The 12,456-nt window shown below is 37.0% G+C and overlaps 1 protein-coding gene across 3 annotated transcripts in view; it reads left to right on the top strand.

Moving 5' to 3' along the window:
* Window positions 1-12,456, top strand: part of COL24A1 (collagen type XXIV alpha 1 chain) — a 404,401-nt gene that overhangs the window by 319,010 nt on the left and 72,935 nt on the right. For all 3 annotated transcript variants that reach the window (XM_003805298.6, XM_034934180.3, XM_055116591.2), the window contains 2 exons: window positions 2,947-3,000; window positions 4,139-4,246. In XM_003805298.6, the coding sequence (XP_003805346.4) occupies window positions 2,947-3,000; window positions 4,139-4,246 (162 nt within the window). The remainder of the gene's footprint in view (window positions 1-2,946; window positions 3,001-4,138; window positions 4,247-12,456) is intronic.

The following is a 12,456-nucleotide window of genomic DNA, read 5'->3' on the forward strand; positions in this document are numbered from 1 at the left end:
CTATTTTTGCTTTATAAAGCTGCCTTCTTAAAGAGTGTTATAACTAGTGAAGTATCTAGATAACTGTCCTTCAGCCTCATTTAAACAAACAAACAAAAAACAAGCGTTTGTATTAACGTTGCATATTAAAAAATATTTCCCTTATCAAAAGAATCAGACTGCTTTCTCTAGTAGTCTGTGAACCAGCACAGTCCCAATGAACAGAAGCCTTTCAAAATGGATCTGATTTCAAATGGGCCACTATACATATTTTTCAGTGCTGGCCGGGCAAAAAGAAAGCACAATTTTATATGTACTGTAAATCTAATCCATTGACTGCCTTAAACCCCATTCACTCAAATATCCTACATTTGATTTAGAGTTTCCCCCACTCACTCTTTTCAAATTTGGAGTTACAGATGGTAGGGAAGGCAGGTGGAAAATAAGTTTAGTCTTCAGTCATCATCTGTTCACACTAGTGTCCCCTGAAATGCACATCATCCCTTTGGCCCACAGTTGCTATTGTCTCACCGTATTGGCATCTACCTTGGCCCTCCTGCCAGAAGTACTTTGACCTATGCTGGCATGTGCAGCTATTTGCTCATCTCAGGTACAAGACCTCCTCAGGCCTCTCAGGGCCATCTTCTTCTGTTCTTGGCCACATATAAATAACATTCTCTGCTCCCCACACCATACAGGGTACTTGGAGGACTCAGAAAGACATTCTTAATCCCACTGTCCTAAACATGTCATGCAGAGATTTTTACTCTATGTACTTTATGTGGACTTCTCAATGAGGACTTTAGTCTCCCTAGGCATCATCTTTGTGCCCAGATCCCCAAACATATCTGGGGGCATTAGTGTTTCTATCCACCCTAAGAAAGACTCAAGGGCAGGCCAGGCATGGTGGCTCATGCCTGTAATTCCAGCACTTTGGGAGGCCGAGGAGGGCAGATCACCTGAGGTCAGGAGTTCAAGACCAGCCTGGCCAACATGGTGAAACTCCGTCTCTACTAAAAATACAAAGATTAGCTGGGTGTGGTGGTGCATGCCTGTGATCCCAGCTACTTGGGAGGCTGAGGCGGGAGAATCACTTGAACCTGGCAGGTGGAGGTTGCCATGAGCCGAGATCATGACACTGTACTCCAACCTGGGTGACAGAGTGAGACTTTGTCTCAAAAAAAAAAAAAAAAAAAAAAAGGAAAAGAGAAAGACTCAAGGGTAGGATGAGGGGCAAGGGGCTCTTTTCAGAGATTGCCGTCAGTGTCTAACAGTCCCGCTTCTCTTTTTCTTCTTCTTTTCCCTTTCCCCAGCTTGAGGATCTTTATCCCCTTTCATGGGAAAAACTCTTTGTTACATTATTATTATTATTATTTTAAATCTGTTCTTTATAGCATAAATTTTATGACTTGAGTCCTTTATAACAAACCTTGGTTTTTAACTCAAAGATAGACTTTTAATATTTATGAGTCAGGCTTTTGTGTTTAAAAAACATGATTTTGAAACTGAAAACATATTTTTTTCAAACTGTTACCCCCACCATGAGTTTCGTTGGACTATTTTAAAATTCAAAAGCCAAGGAAAAGTCTATTTTGAAAAATCAAAAGTATAGAACAGATATATCTCGTTGCATAAAAAGAAATACTGTAAAGGAAAAAACACACTGATTAACATAATTGCATATTATGATTCATATGCTATTTAATAAGTATTATTCAAGATGACTGAAATCACAACTTTTTTCCACTATTTAAAATAGTCTTTGTTTATTTTGCTTTTTTATTGTGTTAGGAAAAACATATTTTACTTATAGGGATCATATGTTCTAGAAAAGTGTATACTTTAACTAAACCCAGGTCACCAACTATCCCATTTTCTGGTTTCCTCATCTTTAGAAACATTTTGCATTAGTGACTTCTAAGACAAGTACAATAGTTTTCAAAGTTGGAAGTACAACCCATGATCCTTATATCTCCCCATTATCAAATCCTGCAAAAGATAGATTTTTATCTCTTAGAGAAGATGCTCTTTTTCTCTGTGACAACATATACTATTTCTTCATAAAATGTTTAAGCTGGTTGTCAAAAAAAGTAACATCTTTTGAAGTTGTTTCTTTGTTGTTATTGTTAAACTGAATCTTTAGCACAATTTGTCTTCAAAATTGAATGATTTAACATCCCATTTTAGTGGGATTATCCTGTTTGTGAGAACTTCTGATGATTTCTGAGAAATGTGTCTGGTAATGACAACATGATTCCTTTTCTTATTTGTGAACCAAGTCACCTTTTCCACATTTTCTTCTTTAAATACTTTTAGAATGTCATCAGAACAATGGCATGATTTGCAAGAGCAAAGTTCCTAACTATCCTGGCAGACCCATTACTGCTGAATCAATTATGATTTAAAACATCTCACACATGGAAAAACAAACAGTTCCATGGGAAATAAATATCTTTTCCTTGAATCACAAGTATGCTCTTCTCTGTTCTTCCAGAGAAGCACATTTTAGGCTATCAGTTCATGTTCCTCTTACCACACTGTAAGTGCCTTGCAAGGAGGAACTTTGCCTTTGCCTTCCAAGCACATGACAGAGTCCCGGACACATGATACTCAATAAATGTTTACTGAATTAAGTAAATATGTAGCATTTTCAAAAGGAGATCAAGGCCCTTCCTGAAAGTAGGGACATTTATTAAATAATCTATTCAGGTCCCTTTTAGGAGTACAGTTTAAATTCTTAAATCATATAATTGAGAGCTACAAGGAAATTACTAGATGATCTTGTCAAAGTTTCTCATTTTCAGATGAAGAAGCTGACTCCCAGGAAAATTAAATGGCAATCCTAATGATATACAACTAGTTCGTGCTAGTTCTTGCTGCAGCGTCCAGGTCTCAGTGTTCTTTTCTATGGCTTCAGTTTAAGTAAGTTTATTACAGTCAATTGACAACTGTGCTTTCCATCTTTAGGGTAATAAGGGGAGAAAAGGAGCTCCTGGTCCTTCTGGGAAACCTGGGATTCCTGTAAGTAACAGGCCTCTTTCATCTTTCTTGCTTTTCTAAATGGAACTGGCAACTTTAGCAAGCAGAAAAGTTTGGGGCCAATTGTGTCATCATGTTGGATAAATCAGATTGTCTTTAAAAAAAATTAAACCCATGCTGGAACACAGAGGGAAGAAAATATGACCATTAACTCAAAACCAAACTTGCTGTTTAAATATAAGTCCCTGCAGTTGAAGGATGCTATTTTCCTGGTTATGAAGCCCTCCCGGTGGACTCATGCTTCTGACGGTGAACCACTGAAAAACAGAGAACTTAGAATCGTAACAAAATGAATGGTGACAAAGGCCAGAGATCTTCAAGCATAATTAAAATGACATGAGCTAGATTTTAGAGGACTCAGCCTCTCATTCTCTAGACAAATAAAAAGTCTTAGGAAAAAAAATTTAATCTTTTCATCACAAAGATTAACTTTTACCTCACCATCAGTTTCCTCTCCTGGCCAGGCAGATAAGTGTTGACTGGCTCTTTAGCAAAGACTTTACTGGTGTCCCCTAGCCAAGGATTAGATGCCTGCTTTGGGTGACTTGTATTGGCTTGAAAAAAAAATAGAGAAAATGAATGTAAATTATAAGCACATTCAGATCAGAGATCCTTGCATATGAAATTCAGTTGCCCAAGTGTAGAAACAAAATGTTCAGACCTTACTTCAGTCATATAATTATCTGATTCAAAGTGGCAGCTGAGTAGCCATAATTTATTTCTTGGGAAAATAAAACAATACAAGGTTTGGCAGATGGGAAATGATAACCTCTATCCTAAGCTGACAGGTGTATATAGCTGATCTTTTCTCCAGAATTATATAAAATATTGGTTGACACAATGAGAAACACCAGAGAATTACACTAAGGCCCAAAAGTTACACCGTAAATTGCTGATCAGCTTGGCATTTTTGTTTGGGGAACTTTTAAAGGCTTTTAAACTTTTAAAGTTATCTGTTGAATCCAAATAGTAAATCATTAAGGAATCCAGGAAACAGGAAAATTTGTCCTAGAACAAAATATAAAAATGTAAACTTCTCCAGCTCAATAAATAAAAAAGTATTTGTCATCTTAACATCTTGTCAGCATCTCTACAATCCAAATAATTTTTAATTATCAAGGGACTTCAAGGCCTACTTGGGCCAAAAGGCATACAAGGATACCATGGAACAGATGGCATTTCAGGAAACCCTGGAAAAATTGGGCCACCAGGAAAACAGGGACTTCCTGTGAGTAGTACGGATATCTCTTTGCTCATTATTTCCTATGCATGTGTCTCCTTGCTAGACCATAGATATTTTGGCTATCTATTTTAGCTTTGGCATTGGCTCAGATTAAGCCAGTTCATTTCTCTAATAGCTATTATGCAGTTGTATTTAGGATTTCCAGGAACTGTCAATAGGTACATTCTCTTCAGTATTTTATATCTAATAACTCATAGTGTTAATAATTCATGCCATTTTAAAAATATAAAATCTGTTAAAGAAGACCTATAAAGAAGCAAAAACTTAAGAACTACACAACCTGGCTGTACTTTGAGTTCATCAAATGTTTTAATCCACCTTTGGAACATTTAGGTCTTGGCAGTAACTCAAGGTAGGTTCTGTGAAAAATCATTTTCCCTTTACTTTTATAGCCTCAGTATTTTACAAGAATTGTGTGAATATTTTCTCTGTGTTCATCTAATTCATTCATTGCAATAGGTCCATCAGCTGTCTCTCTTCTGATGTGTAATTCTTCATGCTATATATTAACTACATTTTAACTACCAGAAGAACTTTTGGTAGAATAGCAAATCCATGTCTATAATATGTGTCTACCCCTGTGAGGACAATCACAGCTAGCTCGAACTAATCCCCTAAGGAGCATTGCTGTGTTGGTAGCTCAGTGTTGGCCTCTACTTTTGGCAGGTTTGGCAGTCACCAGGGGTGGTAGCCAAATCAGCCTTGGTGAGGAAAAGTCCACATTATTGGATTTGTGCCAGTGGGCGCATTGAGCAACCACCATGATAGTTATGGGAAAAAAGTAATGCAATAATGTAGATTCACTCTTATTTTTATGCAGATTTCTATCTTACTTATTTGATCAGAAATTTAAAAATCACATTTTTGTCTTTGCTTAACCATTTTCCCACTTTCCTTCCCTAATGTCATCCTAATTGAGACATTTTTACCACAGGTTGTTTTTACTTTAAACATTAGACGAATTAACCACACACTTTTAAGAATACAGTAAAACTTACCCTTTTAAATTTCTGCTATTTGGATATGGTTACCTATTGATTTGTTGCTCTTTTCTTAGGTAATAAGTCAATTCTAATGTTTATTCTTTAGAATTTATAAATTCTATAGAATTTATAACTTATAGGTATAGCACCTATAAGTTATATAGGTGCTATACCTAAACTTAAATACAAATTAATATTCTTTTTCACTACAATGAGTTATCTCATTTTTTTAAAAAAATGAAATGATAACTTAACCAATATAATTATGTCACTAATAAATATCTAGTCAGATTCTCTGAAAATATGAAGGCTGTTAAGTAGTCTTAACATGGTTTCTATTTGTTTTGGAAGAAACATATCAGAGCCTCACGGCATCAGGTTACGGCCTACGAAACTGTAACAGCCAGGCCAAAGTTTTTAATTAAAATAAATATTGTATAGACTTTTGCTAGTAGTATCAGTCTGGTTAAAAGAGACTCATTTGAGATCCCAGTCTTAAAGGGAGCTCATGCACTGGGCCTCCATCTTCATGCTAATCTCCGGACTCACCATGTGATAGTCTTATAATGAGATTGTGAAATTTTAAAAATACAACAGTAAAACCCTTTGAATTGGTTTGAGATCCTGTATTTTTGTGGATTAAGTTTTACTGGGAAATATTGTAGTGAATCTTTTCCTGTTGCTTTGAATAAGATTTTTGAGAATTCAAACAAGGAAAACCACATGTGAAAATACGTCATATTTGTTGCTGCTATACACAGGTATAATCATGGAGGTGTGGTGGATGGGCCCAATAGTTTATAAGGCTAAATAGTGAATTGTAAAAGTACTAGTAGTAGCAAATGAATTTATTTAATAATATATTAGTAGTAATTAACTTATTAATAGGACCAGGAAGTCATTTGTTCTCAGGCTAAGATACTACTAATCCAGATATTAGTTCCCTATGTGGATAATAGAAACCAGTATCCTATATATGAGTTTAAGAACAATTTCAGATGTTCAGCTTATGAGATACTCGTCAGGACATTAGTGACATATCAAAGTCATTAATTACTTTTTACTCAAGTCATTTACTGGTTCATTATGACAAACAACTTCTTTCTAGCAATATGTAATACCTAGAGATCCCTCAGGAAGGACAGAAAATTTTAAGGAATGAAAACATTGATATGGATTATAAAATTATGGACCATTTTCTCTTGAGATCAGATATTATGGAAATCTGAATTGCCTGCTTACACATTTTGTCTGTGCTTTCTGGACCTGCTAGGGCCCAGTTTCAATATATGCCATTTTTATTTAGGAAAATTGCAATGTGGCACTGATTATCTGTTGCTTGTTTCTAGCAAGAAAATAGACGTTTTCTAACAACTCTACATTTTTCTTCAATATTGAGGTAATATTTAAAGGATAGTAATTTAATGGCTAAGAGAAAGCCAATACAAAAAATACTGAGTTAACACAAATAAAATGTTGATTCCATTCAATGCCACTCTAAACCTTATTCCTAGAATCTGTCATGCTAGTTTTATTTTCTGTGTGGGCAAAGGCTCATGCCTGAAATCGAAACACTGGCTCTTTCTAGAATACACAAGAATGAAGGGGTCTTAAGGCCAGATGATGAGGCTATTTGCATTCTATAACCCAATTAGGACTTTGGGATATCAGCCAAGTCTGACTGGTTTTAAACAAAAATCTTTTCTGGCTAACCTAAGCAGAAAACAAATTATAAGATAGTGACTGGGTTGCTTACAGAATCAGCTAAAAAGCTCAAAATCCAGGGTCAGAAAACAGTCTGAAATTAAGGATTTCTTGCAACAGAACACCCCAAGCAAAGAGTAGTCTAGTTAGGGTGCCACCAATGACATTGGCACCAGTCAACATGGCCACCATTGGACTCTCAGTGCCAATGCTACTGCACTATGAATAATTTCTAAACTGTCATGCATCTTCATGCCACTTTTTCAAGATTCAAAGACCTGAATGAGATTTTCTAGTAATTTGACCTAAGTCACCTGCCAGAGTCCTGGATGCCAAAGGAGGCAAAAAGAAAAGGTCTTTCAGCTTTGGCTTCTTTTTTTTTTCTTTTCTTTAAGGTTTTCCACTCCCTCTGTCTTTTACCTTAGGTACACAGTTGTTGGGATAATCATATTAATGAATTTATGGCATATTGTCATCCTTCAGTTTTTGCATGGACCTACTCTTAGGCTGACTTCTTTTTATCCCCACTCTCATTCCCCTCCCCCTAAAATAGCCACTATTTTATATGTTTTAATGTATATTCTTATCTGCATGCTGTCCCAAAAATATACTACAGGTTTTTATGCATATCTTTAATTATGGAAATGATATTAGACCATGCATCTTTTTTTTTCACTTAGCACTGGGATTTAAAGATACATTCATATTGCTATAGGTATATCAGCTCTCTCTCTCTTCTGATATATAATTCGTGCTGTGTATCAACTACATTTTAACTACCAGAAGAACTTTTGGTAGAATAGCAAATCTATGTCTAGAATAGGTATCTACCCCTGTGAGAACAATTGCAGCTATTATAGCTCCAACTTATCTCCCAGGGAGCATTGCCTTGTTGGGAGCTCAATGTTGGCCTCTACGTTTGGCAGGTTTGGCAGTCACCAGGGGTGGTAGCCAGATCAACCTTGGTGAAGAAAAGTCCATATTGTTGGATTTGTGTTAGTGGGCCCATTGAGCAACCACTATGATTAGTATGGAAAAATGTTGACTGATATCCACTAAAGGTCCATCTTGTTTACCTGATTATTGAGAGCCTACTCTATAGAGGATGCTGTCTGTTAAGTATCTACATGGAATATAATTAACTCTATATTGATTTCATTTTGAGAAGTTCATCTAAATTTATCTTCCTCGGACCTTCTTATCATTAGCCTTTCAAACCCATTATTTCCAAGTGCCTGACCAGCTGGCCAAACTCTTAGCCAGTGCTCTCTGAATTAGTGTAGATCCGTATCTCAAGCCATCTCTCCTTCTAACTATATGTATTGCCTCAAGTTCTACCTACTGGAAAGAGTTCACTTTACTAACATCTTTCAAGCTCTAATGCAGCCTGAAGCTGTACACTTCTGGCTGATGTTGACAATCAATGCAGATCTATCCAAAAATCAGGCCTGAGGTTTTTCCTCCTCCATTAACTGGTAAAGGGAATTCTCTAGGAAAGCTGAAGGAGCAATGTCAAAGCAATGGGAACGGGTGTCATGGAAATCTGAATTGCTTGCTTACACATTTTGTCTGTGCTTTCTAGACGTGCTAGGGCCCAGTTTCAATACATGCCATTTTGATTTAAGAATAGAGTGCTACGGTATACATTCAATTTTATGGTTCAGTGAATTCGATTATTACCGAGTTCATAATGGGCAAAACAGAGAACAGAGAGCATAGCCATTTGACATTCCAGGTTCAGTCATTCAGTTTCAATCGGAGCAAGCTCATAGCTGTATTCCAAATGGTAAATTGCATTTGACAGAGAGGGCATGGCCTGTCTCCAAAATCTTACAGATATAAGCAGGGTTTCTCTTATGGGAGATTACCAAAGGGCTCATATGGCATCTCTACCAGCTACAGAGCCTTCTGATATAATTAGAGTTTCTCAGTCATGAGGTCCAAATATTAATAGCATTGTAACTTACATCCTGAATCTGCTGCAGAGCCTTTTCTTACTTCAGGGTCCACTCAAAACTGGCAACCTGGCAAAATACTTGAATAGACATTTCTCCAAAGAAGATTTGCAAATGACCAGTAATCCCATGGAAGGATATATAACATCACTACCATTAGGGAAATGCAAATCAAAAGCAAAATGAGATATCACGTCACACATGTTAGGATGCTATTATAAAACAAACATAAACAAACAAACAAAAACAGAAAATAACAAGTGTTAGCAAGATGGTGGAGAAATTAGAACACAAGCACATTGCTGTTGGGAAGGTAAATGACACAATACTGTAAAAACCAGTATGGTAGTTCCTCAGAAAATTAAACATTGAATTACCATATAATCCAGCAAGTCCACTTCTGGGTATATATGCAAAAGAACTGACGGCAGGAATGTAAAAGATTTTTTTAAATAAATTTTATTGTATAAATTTAAGATATACAATAAGAAGTTATGGGATACATATAGATAGTAAAAAGATGACTAGAGTGAAGCAAATTAATGTATTCATCATTAAAGGTATTTTTACACCAATGTTCGTAGCAGCATTATGCATAATAGTTAGTAGAAACAACCCAAATGTCTATCAGTGATTGAATGAATAAACAAAATGTGACATTGGAATATTTTTGGAATATATTGGAATAATTGACAATGGAATATTTTTCAGCCTTAAAAAGGAATGAAAGTCTGACACACTATAACCTGGATGAGACTTGAAGGACATTATGCTAAATATAACAAACCAGACACAAAAGGATGAATATTGTGATCTCACTTATATGAAAGACCTATGATACTGGCAAACCCCAAAACTGTGGCTCAGCCAGGGAGGGTTCTTGTCTTCCAGGAAGACAAGAAATAATTCAGGAGGGAGCTGACAGAGTAAAGTGAAGGCAAAGAGTATTAGGGTGTTCTTGCATTGCTATAAAGAAATACCTGAGACTGGGTGATTTATAAAGAACAGAGGTTTAATTGGCTTACAGTTCTTCAGGCTTTACAGGAAGCATGGTGCTGGAACCTATTCAGCTTTTAAGGAGACTAGAAGGTGAAGTGGGGACAGACACATCACACGGTGAAAGCAGTAACAAGCAAGAGAGACAAAGAGTGAGAGTAGAGGGGGTGTTGCCATGTACATTTAAATAACCACATCTTGTGAGAACTCATTATCAGAAAGACAGCACCAAGCCATGAGGGATTCACCCCCATGATCCAAACAACTCCCCCAGCCCCCACCTCCTGCACTGGGGATTACAATTCAACATGAGATTTGGGCAGGGACAAATATCCAAACTATGTCACAAAGCAAGTTTATCAGAGCAACAGAGTATAGGAAAATGGCTGCTCCATAGATAGAGCAGGGCTACCCCATAGGCAGAGTAGCCCTCATAGACTGCTGGCTAGCTATATTTATAGCTACTACTTAATTATATGCTAAATAAGGAGCAGGTTATTTGTGAATTTTCTAGAAAAGGGATGGGGCATTCCAGGAACCAAGGAAGGGTTCCCCTCCCCTCTTAAACCATATAGGGTAACTTCCAACCATTGCCATGACATTTTTAAACTGTCATGGTGCTGGTGGGAGTGTCTTTTAGCATGCTAATATATTATACTTAGTGTATAATGAGCACTGAGGGCAACTAGAGGTCACTTTTTTCACCATTTTGGTTTTAGCTGTATTTGGTCAGTTTCTTTACTGCACCCTATTTTAACCAGATCCTGTTTTGATCAGCAGGGTCATAGCCAGTTCTTGGAAAACAAGTGCTGCTGACCTCCTTCCTCACCTAGGATAATCAAATTCAGAGAGATAGAAAGTAGAATGGGGCTGCCAGGGTTTGGTGGAAGGGGATAATGGAGAGTTATTGTTTAATGGGTATAGAGTTTCAGTTAAAGAAGATAAAAATTCTGTAGATAAATGGTAGTGACAGTTGTACAATAATGTAAATGTACTAATGCCACTGAAATGCATACCTAAAAATGGTTAAAATGATTATATATATATAATATTATATACTATATATATAATATTGTATACTGTATATGTGTGTGTGTGTGTGTGTGTGTATATATATATATATATATATATATCTCCATAATAAAAACAAAAAAAAACAGCAACCTTACAGGTTACTAAGAAAATGGATTGGAGCAGAACACCCAAATCTGATATAAGTTGACTCCAAAGTCCACAGAGGCTCACCAGAACTGTGCCCCTTTTATTGTGATGGTCAGTCAGTGCAAAGTACAACAATTTATCTCTACTTTGGAGGAGGTATCCTGATGTGCCCCCAAACTATTATTCCTGGAACTTCACCCATGAAACTGCCTTTTCAAAATTATGACAGTCAGAGAAATCTGACATAATTGACTCCATCTTACTTCTGACCTCCAAGTTGTCCTTGATCATTCCTGGGCAAAGGCCAAGCTAACTTTGGGAAGAATTTAGTTTATAGTTTAACTTGAAAGCAAGAATGACAATAGTCCCACCTTAAAATTAACCCCTTCCTTGCTCAGGGAATGAAAACTGCCTTGTAAGACTAATTAAAGCCCACAAGAATAGGATTGTGGGAGAGACCTGAACTCTACTAACATGTAGGTTTAGTTTCTCTAATTCCTTGCTGCTCAGGAGTCATGTGGCCAAGATTACAAGATAGGTATAGTTTCTATAATCCCTACTGCTCAGGAGTTATATGGCCAGAGGTCACAAGATTTGTGACTTGCCCAGTTGCTTCTATAGATAACATCACTATTGTAGAACATAAGATTGGGTTTTTTGAGATACCTTTCTGACTGACTCCACCAGACTCATGAATCATGACTCAACTGATCCTGTGGCCCCATCCAGAGGGAGACTCAGCACACAAGGACAGTTTTCCACACCCCTGTGATTTCATCCCCAACCAATCAGCAGCACTCATTCCCTAGCTGCCTGCCCACCAAATTGTCCATAAAAACCCTAGCCTTTAAGCCTTCAGGGAGACTGATTTGAATGATAACTCCAGTTCTCCCATGTGGGCCAGCCTTGCATCAATTAAACTATACTGCAATGCTGCAGTCTCAGTGAATTTATTTTTGTCTGTGCAACAGGCAGGGAGAACCCATTGGGTGATTACACCCATTTATCAAGCCCCTGAAATTTTAAATTCTATCCTCTGGTACACCTTTAGGGTGCTTGTTCTTTTCTACTCTCCAAGTCCAGTTTAATGGACCTGAATGATATTTTGTGAGATATCCAGAATATAAAGATATCTGCTCAGTCTGTTTTATGACAGAGAAGCAAATTGAGTTGACACAGCACTGAGCTAAGACAGGGAAGGGATACTGCTTTTCCTGCCACATGAAGGCAAGAAAACTGCTTCCCATTATCTTTACTGATAAGAATGTGCATAGGAAATATTTTTGCTAGGTCAGTAGCTGCTGTTGCCAGTGGCTATATTGTTTAGTAAAGATACCATATCAGAACCTGCAGCTGTAATTGGCATCATCCCCCAACCCGTTAAGTTTGTAATACA

Source organism: Pan paniscus, chromosome 1 (genome assembly GCF_029289425.2).
Source record: "Pan paniscus chromosome 1, NHGRI_mPanPan1-v2.0_pri, whole genome shotgun sequence".
Classification (NCBI taxonomy): Eukaryota; Metazoa; Chordata; class Mammalia; order Primates; family Hominidae; genus Pan; species Pan paniscus.